At 36.9% G+C, this 8,591-nt stretch overlaps 1 protein-coding gene across 1 annotated transcript; it reads left to right on the forward strand.

The window, feature by feature from the left end:
• Nucleotides 1-401: 401 nt before the first annotated feature.
• Nucleotides 402-4,972, forward strand: LOC121412825 (protein dachsous-like). Its single transcript, XM_041605590.1, has one exon. The coding sequence runs from the start codon at nucleotides 970-972 to the stop codon at nucleotides 2,917-2,919; it is 1,950 nt and encodes a 649-aa protein (XP_041461524.1). The 5' UTR covers nucleotides 402-969; the 3' UTR covers nucleotides 2,920-4,972.
• Nucleotides 4,973-8,591: the final 3,619 nt, after the last annotated feature.

Below are 8,591 nucleotides of genomic sequence, written 5' to 3' on the forward strand. Positions count from 1 at the left end.
TATCAGTCTTCTATATCTATCTTTCGGCAGCTTCTAAGTGTATCAATCCATCAAACTTCAATTTGTCTTTCCATTAATATAAGTATCTGTTTATTTTGATTTTGTCTGTCATTCTATTCATTTAGTTAATAATTTATTTTTAGAAAAAAAAACTATCATAAACAACGCGACTGCAAAAGCATGTTCGGATTTCACTCCTGACTGCCGCTCTCTCTGTACATGAAGTGCCGAGGAACTCTGTGCTCTGATCAGTAACTGTGCAAATTGCATGCGGTGGTGGACTCGCCTGTGTCGCACGCTGCATGCAACCAGCGACGTGTGTAGACTCTTCACTAGTCGCTTTTTGGCTACTTTTCCGGAAAATGCCTTCGCCAGGGTGTAAAACGGAAACGCGCGCTCCGGAGCAGCTCAGCTCAGTACGCCGGTAACTTGGCCAAATTGTTATTTTCGACAGTTTCATTATACGGAGAACTGTAAAACTTGATCTGAGTGATGTTTCGGAGAGACGTGTCGCAATATTTTATCAATTTTCTTTATCCATGGTGATTTGGAGAGCAGTAAAACTCGAGGAATATGGACCAAAACTAAACCAGACAGAGGCGTGCTGTGTTGTCAAGCAGTCTTGGGTGAGGTTCCCCGTAAGAGCTGGCATGGTCTACGGCTAGGCCGTAGCATCGTCTGTTTTCGCATGGCGTAGGCCCGGCCTAAGTCTGATTTTATGGATTTTGCGCGAGCTCCTGCTTTAAAAGGTGTGCATATTTCAGTCAATATTCAACTTCACGAATGGATGAATATTAAATGATCCCATACTATGATTAATTCATGATTTATTTCACTGTGCGAAATGCCAAAATGAACTTGAAGTTGAAATAAACTTTCAGATTCAGAATTTAGCAACACAAAATTAGAGTCTAACTCTAACTTTGGCATGCCTTGCCCCTAGCTTGGATGGAAGCAAAACGGAATTAAATGAATGGGATGGCATCATCAAAAGTCAGGACTGTAGGAGTTGGAGGACAGTGTGGCCTGCAGTCAAACTGCAGGATGGATTGCAGTGAAATGTGTGTGGCTGAAGGATTAATGATGTCCTGTGGAACAGATTTTAGGAGGAGGACACATGGCTGTCAAGTACACCGGAAAATGGCATTGTCGTGGAGAGTATGTGTGACTGTATTTGCATTATTGGCACTAATGTCTGTCAGAACATGTGTAGCACAGGAATCAGTATCTGTTTATTACAGTGTGAAAGAAAATCAACCCATTGGGACATTTGTGGGAAATCTACAGGATGACACATCTTTCGACCCGACATTTACAACTTTCGATCAAATTACAGAATTCACGCTAGAGCAAGGGACAGGAATAATAAGAACTAATGTAGTCATAGACAGAGAGACTGCAGATGAACAGGAAATCATCATGATTGTGTTTGCTGGTGCAACATTTGGACAGACTATTGTGGTTACAATCCGGCTAAATGATACAAATGACAACAGTCCAATATTTTCTCAAAATAACAGGACGTTTGAAGTGACTGAGGCGGTTCAGCCTTACATGACTAAAATCAATGGAGTCACTGCAACTGACGCGGATGAAGGTATAAATGGCATTCAAGGATATCGAATTGTTGATGGGAATATTGACAACACTTTTGATCTTGATGTTAGAGTTAGGGAATCTGGTGTCTACATGGATATCATTGTCAATAAGACCCTTGATCGTGAAACAATCTCTTTATACACCTTGGTCATTGAGGCCTATGATGGAGGAGATCCACAGCTCACTGCAAATACCACAGTCAATATCAAAGTAACCGATGTGAATGACAACTCACCAGTATTCACCCAGACTTCTTTTACTGCTATCATCAATGAGAGTGCTCCTGTAAACTCATCTGTGCTTCAGGTGACAGCATCTGATGAGGATGAAGGGTTGAATGGAGAGGTTGTCTTCAGTTTACAAAGAGACGATGGCTTCTTCAGAATTGATCCTGCTACTGGAATAGTGTATCTGAACAAGGCCCTGAACTATGAAGATGCCCAGGCCCATGATTTCCTTGTCATTGCTCAAGATAAAGCAGAACCTCCAATGTCAAGCCAGCCTGCCTATGTATCCATCATGGTGGTGAACATCAATGAAAGACCACCATCTCTTGAAGTTCTCTTTCTTCCTGAAGGAGGAGCGCCACAGGTCTCGGAGGCAGCGGTCGCAGATACCACCCTGGCACGCATCTCTGTCACAGATCCTGATGATGGTGTCCTTACCAATGTCTCGATGACTATAAGAGGCGGTGCTGGCCAGTTTGACCTTGAAAAGAATAGCAACCAAGTATATTTTCTTATTGTGGCAAGCACTGCAAATTCATTTGATCGTGAGGAGGTGGCAAATTATGACATTTCAATCAGAGCGACTGATTTTGGATCACCGCCACAGCATGCTGAGGTGAACCTGACCATTGCAGTGACTGATGTCAATGATAACCCACCCATCTTTGACCTTCCCATTTACCATGCCACCATCATTGAGGCATCTGAACCTGGTACCCCAGTCAAGCAGGTCCATGCAACAGATGCTGATGAAGGTGTCAATGCACAGATCATCTACAGGATATCTCCTGAAGGCACCGGGTACTCTAACTGGTTTGACATCAATCCAATGTCAGGTCTAGTGACTACTCTACAGAAGGTGGATAGAGAGGAAACAGGATCTGTTTTCCTAGAAGTGATTGCCAGTGATGAAGGAGAGACATCTTTGTCGTCATCTGTGATCATCAACATCACCATCACCGATGTCAACGACAACCAACCTGTCTTCTTTCCAGGGTCTTATAATGCATCCATTTTGGAAGAACAGGAGATACCTTACTGCTTTTTGCAGGTAAGAAAACTTTTCTTGTATTTTTTGTTAGTTTTGTTATGAAACTTTTCATTTTTCAAAACCAGAAATTCAAAGGTAATGGTAATTTAGTTGATAAGAAGCATCTGCGACTTGGTTTGATTGGGATATGGAGTCCTTATGAATCCAACTTATCCAAGCCACTGAAAAAATTAATTGGTTGAAAAAAAAGTCTTTGTCAGCAATATTTAGGGTTTATCTCCCTCTTAAAGAAGAATTTTATTTTACATTTTTATACATTGTAGATTGCTACATGTAGGTTTCAACTTTCTTATTAAAAAATTCATGAACTAAAAGAAAACATTCTTTCACTGTCTAGTGGATTAATATGCTTTGTGAATTGGTCGGGCAAGTAGCACTTCATGAAAATGTGCTGTTTAATACCAAGTGTATGTTTTATTTTTCAACAGTGAGTAATGGGCTACATTGTGGATCGGTGCAGTATTGCTAGTGCTAAATTTATAAATATTGACATAGCTGTATGAATGGTCTGAATATTTTCCCTATTTTTCCTTCATGTTGAACTTTCTTCGTTCTGAAAGAATGAATAATTTTGCACTTTTGCAGTATACATACCTTGTTCCCCTATCATTTCTCCAAAAGCAAAGCAAATCCCAGTTCTGAATGTTGGATTGTGTCAGTTTCTTTGATCATGACATGCCTCCTTTATGGCATGAGATTCAAATATTATGGAAATATTCTCTCAATATTTGTTTTGATGAGAAAATCAATTATTTACTTTAAAAGGTCTATTGTTGGAGACAAATGAAGAAAATTTCATCCTAGTGGAATTTCTGGAAGTCAATAACAATTTCGAGTCACCACATTACATTCTCCAGTTTAATCATATTTATTATATTCCAAATATTAGAGTGTATATTCAATACTGCCCACCATCAGTGTAATGTATGACGGTGCTGTGTTCTTACATAAAAGTTTTAATTTAACCAAGATGATTCAACTCCAACTGCATTCATATTCCTGTATATAATGAATGAATGCAGGCACTTCTTTTATAGAAACAAGCCTTCTTCCCTCTACTCTCTTTTCACTCCCAAGCCACAGCCTACTTGAATAGCCATTGTTATGCACAATGAGATGGGGGCAATGAAAGAGCAAAGCCTATCACTCTGTGTGCACATACCATCTACAATGCTTCACAACAGTGTACTGTCTCCCCACCACCTTACCCCAATGGTTAGCCGTTCCTTTGATCTCTTCTGTCGCCAAACAGTATGGAGGTGTCACAATGGGTGCAGTGCTCACGGCTTATTCATTAAAACCACAGTTCTATCACCCAAAACATTGCAATTCTTTTGATGGATTAAGAGATTAAAGATGCTGATTTTCAAAGCAAAGAGAATCCAGTCAAAAGGATGGAGTTTTCAGTGGATTAAAAAAAAGATAAGGAAGAAAATGATCCTATTTCCTTTGAGTCACTGAACTCAATTCCCTTAAAACTTATGAATGAGTAGAAATTAGAGGAGTTTTGTACTCTTCATTGTAGCTTATAGGCCGACATACTTGTACCTATAAAATTTGCCAAAATCTGAGTTCATGAGGGCAAGGGTCTTTATTTGAAGCGTTCACTCTGTTGAAAGTGCAGCTCACTTTTTATCTGATGAGATCAACTTTAATTTTTTTTACATGAATTGTTCGTAGATGATTTCATGTAACAGAAGGAAAATTTATAATAAACAAATTTTAGCTTTAAAGGCGACCACACACCTTACGATTGGTCTGCAACCCGAATTCAGAATAAAAGTTGTAGAATTTGATGCTAGTAACCAACTTGCTAGTAACTAGTAAGTAGTATTGAGACGTGGAATATCTTACTGTGTTATGTTCGAAATCATCGTACAAATATCTATGTTCAAATCAGCGACTATGCTATCATCCTAAGAATAAAAGCGAATTTAATATCTAGTCGTAATGACGTCATAGCAGTGGTACGATTGGCTACGATTTGAATTTAATTTGGTCTTTAATCCACAGTAAAGGTTAGCAATCTTTCAAAATGGTTATTAGTAGTATTCTTTCAATGAATTTAACCTCAAATATTAAAAATGATATGTTCCATTCACATTTTCAGAAAATTAGCAGTGTGATTTGTTCCAAAATCAGATCGCGAACAGTCATAAGGTGTGGGGTGGCCTTAAGAGGTTAAATATTGAAGGATTAAAAATGATTTGATTTAATTTTTGATACCATGACACAGTGTGCAATTCAATAAGTAAAGTTAATGGGGTCTACATGGAAATACTGAGAAAATTGTCTGAATATAACTTATAAGATTATGATTAGAATACAGTTTACAATGTATGTCAGGCAAATCTATTCCAGGTACATGTACCAAATTGAAGACTGTTAATCCTTCATTCTTTCATTCTTGGGATCAGAGTTTTTTTGTTAGCATACCCTGTACACAGGGAGTCTAAACCTGATGCCTCCATCAATGTTCCTGAATGTGAAGGATAATGTCCAATTTCCAAGATGGAATCCTCCTCACAGCTGCTAAGAGTTAGCATCATCAGGGTCAATTGATAGCTTTGCTGTACATAGTGATATTGGATAGCACGATCTTGCATGGTTTTGGTCCAAGTTGCATAATGTGCATGCTATGTACACATTATAGGTTAATCATGTACCAAATGTCTTCAAATATGTGATTTTTGAAATCATTGTTGTGGAGCTTTTCAAACATGACCATAATTTCTACAGTTGATACTCTGCCAATTTGTATCAGGTGACAATAGAAATATTAGGCTGCATGCATGTTTGCATATTAATGCATCAACCCCCTGAATCATGAAAATGTGCCTCCATTCATGGAATATAGGAATACACTGCAGTACATGTAATTCATCTGTTTTAGAGTGCCGAGATCGAGTATTAAGTTATATGCTTACGTTTGACAATCCTTTAGAATTGTCTTTCAGAATATTCTTTAGATTCGAAGCAATAACTAGACCAAGCCAATACATAATGATTTGAATGCCCCAATTTCATTCATAATAAAATTTCAACTGGAGGGAAGCTACATGTATGTACTATACATGTACATGCACATGTAGATTGATGGCCAGGGCATTGACTCTGGTGGTGATACTCCTTGATATAATAAGATGGAATGTGAAGGAGGCAAGATATGTGGCAAGGGATAGGTTTATAAATGTACTTATATTGGCTTGTTACTGAATGACAAATCAAAAAATAATAAAAGAAAAAGAAAGGACCCACTCACCTAGGGGGGTAGCCTATTCAATATTTGTATCTGGAATATATGTAGGTTTGCCTGACATAAACTGTATGCTAATCATGATCTCATATTCAGACAATTCTCTCAGTATTTTCATGTAGACCCCCCCGTGACATTTAATACTTGCTGTACACACGCATGACCAAATTATTTCCAAACACTCCCTAAACAATTTTTTTTCTCTGTGTGCAAAATAACCCCCTAAACAAGTTGTCCCAAAAATACGACATCGGGGGAAAAGCTTGGGGGAAGAAACATACCCTAAATACGCTTGACCCCTGATTGACCATTGACCAGTCTTTCAAAACCACCCTTTTTCTTGAAAATCAGTGTTTTTGATACCCTTAACGAGTCCTCCCCCCCCCCATAAAGAGAAGAAGAAAAACCTCATCTGATCTGCTTTCAGCAATTGAATCAATCCAGTCTCAAATTTGAATAACTAAACATAAGATGTTTATGTTTAAGAACAGTATCCCATTAAAACTGCCTGAATTATTTGATTTTTGTGCTTCAAATACCCTTGAAAGCTTTTATGTTGTCAGGGGAAATGTTTGTCAACTCAAGATATTCTGTTGTAGTTCATCACTTCTAGCAAGTACCACTACTTGTAAATAATGAATTGATCAAATATCACAGTAGACTGAGACGAGGCTGTATGGGACAGACTTTGACAGTGTACAGAAGCCTACTTCTGAATTCTGCTGGAATATGTAATTAAATGTTTTCAGTTTTGTAATTGAGGAATCTTGTCATTGTTGCAGATCTTTTTGTCATTAGAATTACAGTAGTATAATAAAAACATTAATTTGATAAATTGGCCTGAAGCAATACCAGTTTTGTGGTTCCCCACACTTAGTCATAGCACTGATCGATCAGACAGGAAATGCTATTTTTTGTAAATTAAAAACCAGACAAATTATTTTAAATTTTAAGATGATATATGCCTGCAGCATACTGTATGTATAGAGAAGAGATTGTTCTTTGTGAAAAATCACAATTCAATTTATTAGACACCTTTTATAACAATCACTCCAATAAATTAGACTTAAATTCTAATTGGTTCATATAGTTTGCGGTATCATACAAGTTGTCTCAAGTCTCAGTCTCAACTCCAAAGGAATGTCTCGAATAATAAGATAATTTATTCATGTACATTCAAACAATTATCTTTACATAAGGTATTTTTTGTTAAAACATAACTGATTTACTATATTAAACCTGTACATTTACATGAATTGTACATTTAAAATGTGAATTATCATTCTGTTATCTTTATGTATTTGAGACAGAAAATAAGAATTTGAAATATGTAATAGATTTTCTTTTACCCTTATTTCATATTTTCCATAGACCCTAATTGTCTCTCACATAGGCCTCAATGAGTAAAAAATTATCGTAGGTTGGCACACTGAAATTGTTCTCTCTTTTATGCAAGCTTGAAAATCAGTAATATTTTACATGCATATCCTCTTCTATATTTCAATTTGTTCTTAAATTTTAGAACTTTGAGATGAGAAAATTTGAGATGCGTACAGGGGAAATATTTCAGTTGGGCATTTGAGTGACATTATTTTACAATGAGTGTCAGATTGATATGTATGGATGTACACGTCATATGGGAGTGGATGGGATGTGATGACCATTTAATGGCTGTTGCATGTGTGTTAACCATTAGCAATTCTTCCTTCTAATTGATTTGAATTGTATGCACATGCATATGTGGTTCCAATTACTCTATAGTTCATGGAGGTGTCTCCATACTGGCAGAAAACATAATTCATTTGCAATCTGCATTTAAACCACTGGCACATGCAAACTCATTTCTTTTTAATGTGATAATATATTTCGCTTGTGGATTCTTCAACCAACCAATTCAATTTACATGTGGTCAATTCCAGCGTAACGGACATGACGTTCAGACAAATTTTTGTAATTCAAATGTTTATACAGTAGAACTAGCAGTCTTTTGATAATTGTTACTAAGCTTATCAGACACATTTAAGTATCAGTTACATACACATAAAATTTCAAATCTTTTCATTGAACAGTTGCGGAGAAATTGCACTCTTTGTGACTTGTGAGCGTAACGGACATGACACGAAATGGACGAAGCATTTTTACCTCCTATTGCTTATCAAAATTCCTGTGAATTCTTAGATTGCGTGTACCTGACATTGGTGTTAATTTAACCTTAAGATCATGCTCTATCCATAAAATGGTGTTTAACAATAGTTTTGCAGTGCAAACTACAAAATTTTATCAATATTGCGATTTTTCTATTGGAAATTGAGACTTTATAGATTACTTTTTAAGAAAATTTGACTGCTTGAGTGAAATCTGAAACTTCATTTTTTCTCTAAAGTGAACATTTTCCATGGAATTGCCCATGTGTATTATTTTTGTGCCGGTTTCCCTGCATATTTCAAAGCGAACCACA

Source organism: Lytechinus variegatus, chromosome 1 (assembly GCF_018143015.1).
Source record: "Lytechinus variegatus isolate NC3 chromosome 1, Lvar_3.0, whole genome shotgun sequence".
Classification (NCBI taxonomy): Eukaryota; Metazoa; Echinodermata; class Echinoidea; order Temnopleuroida; family Toxopneustidae; genus Lytechinus; species Lytechinus variegatus.

What these genes read in the sequence shown, in the direction of transcription:
- LOC121412825 (XM_041605590.1), top strand. Translation starts at nt 970, where the DNA reads ATGAATGGGATGGCATCATCAAAAGTCAGGACTGTAGGAGTTGGAGGA.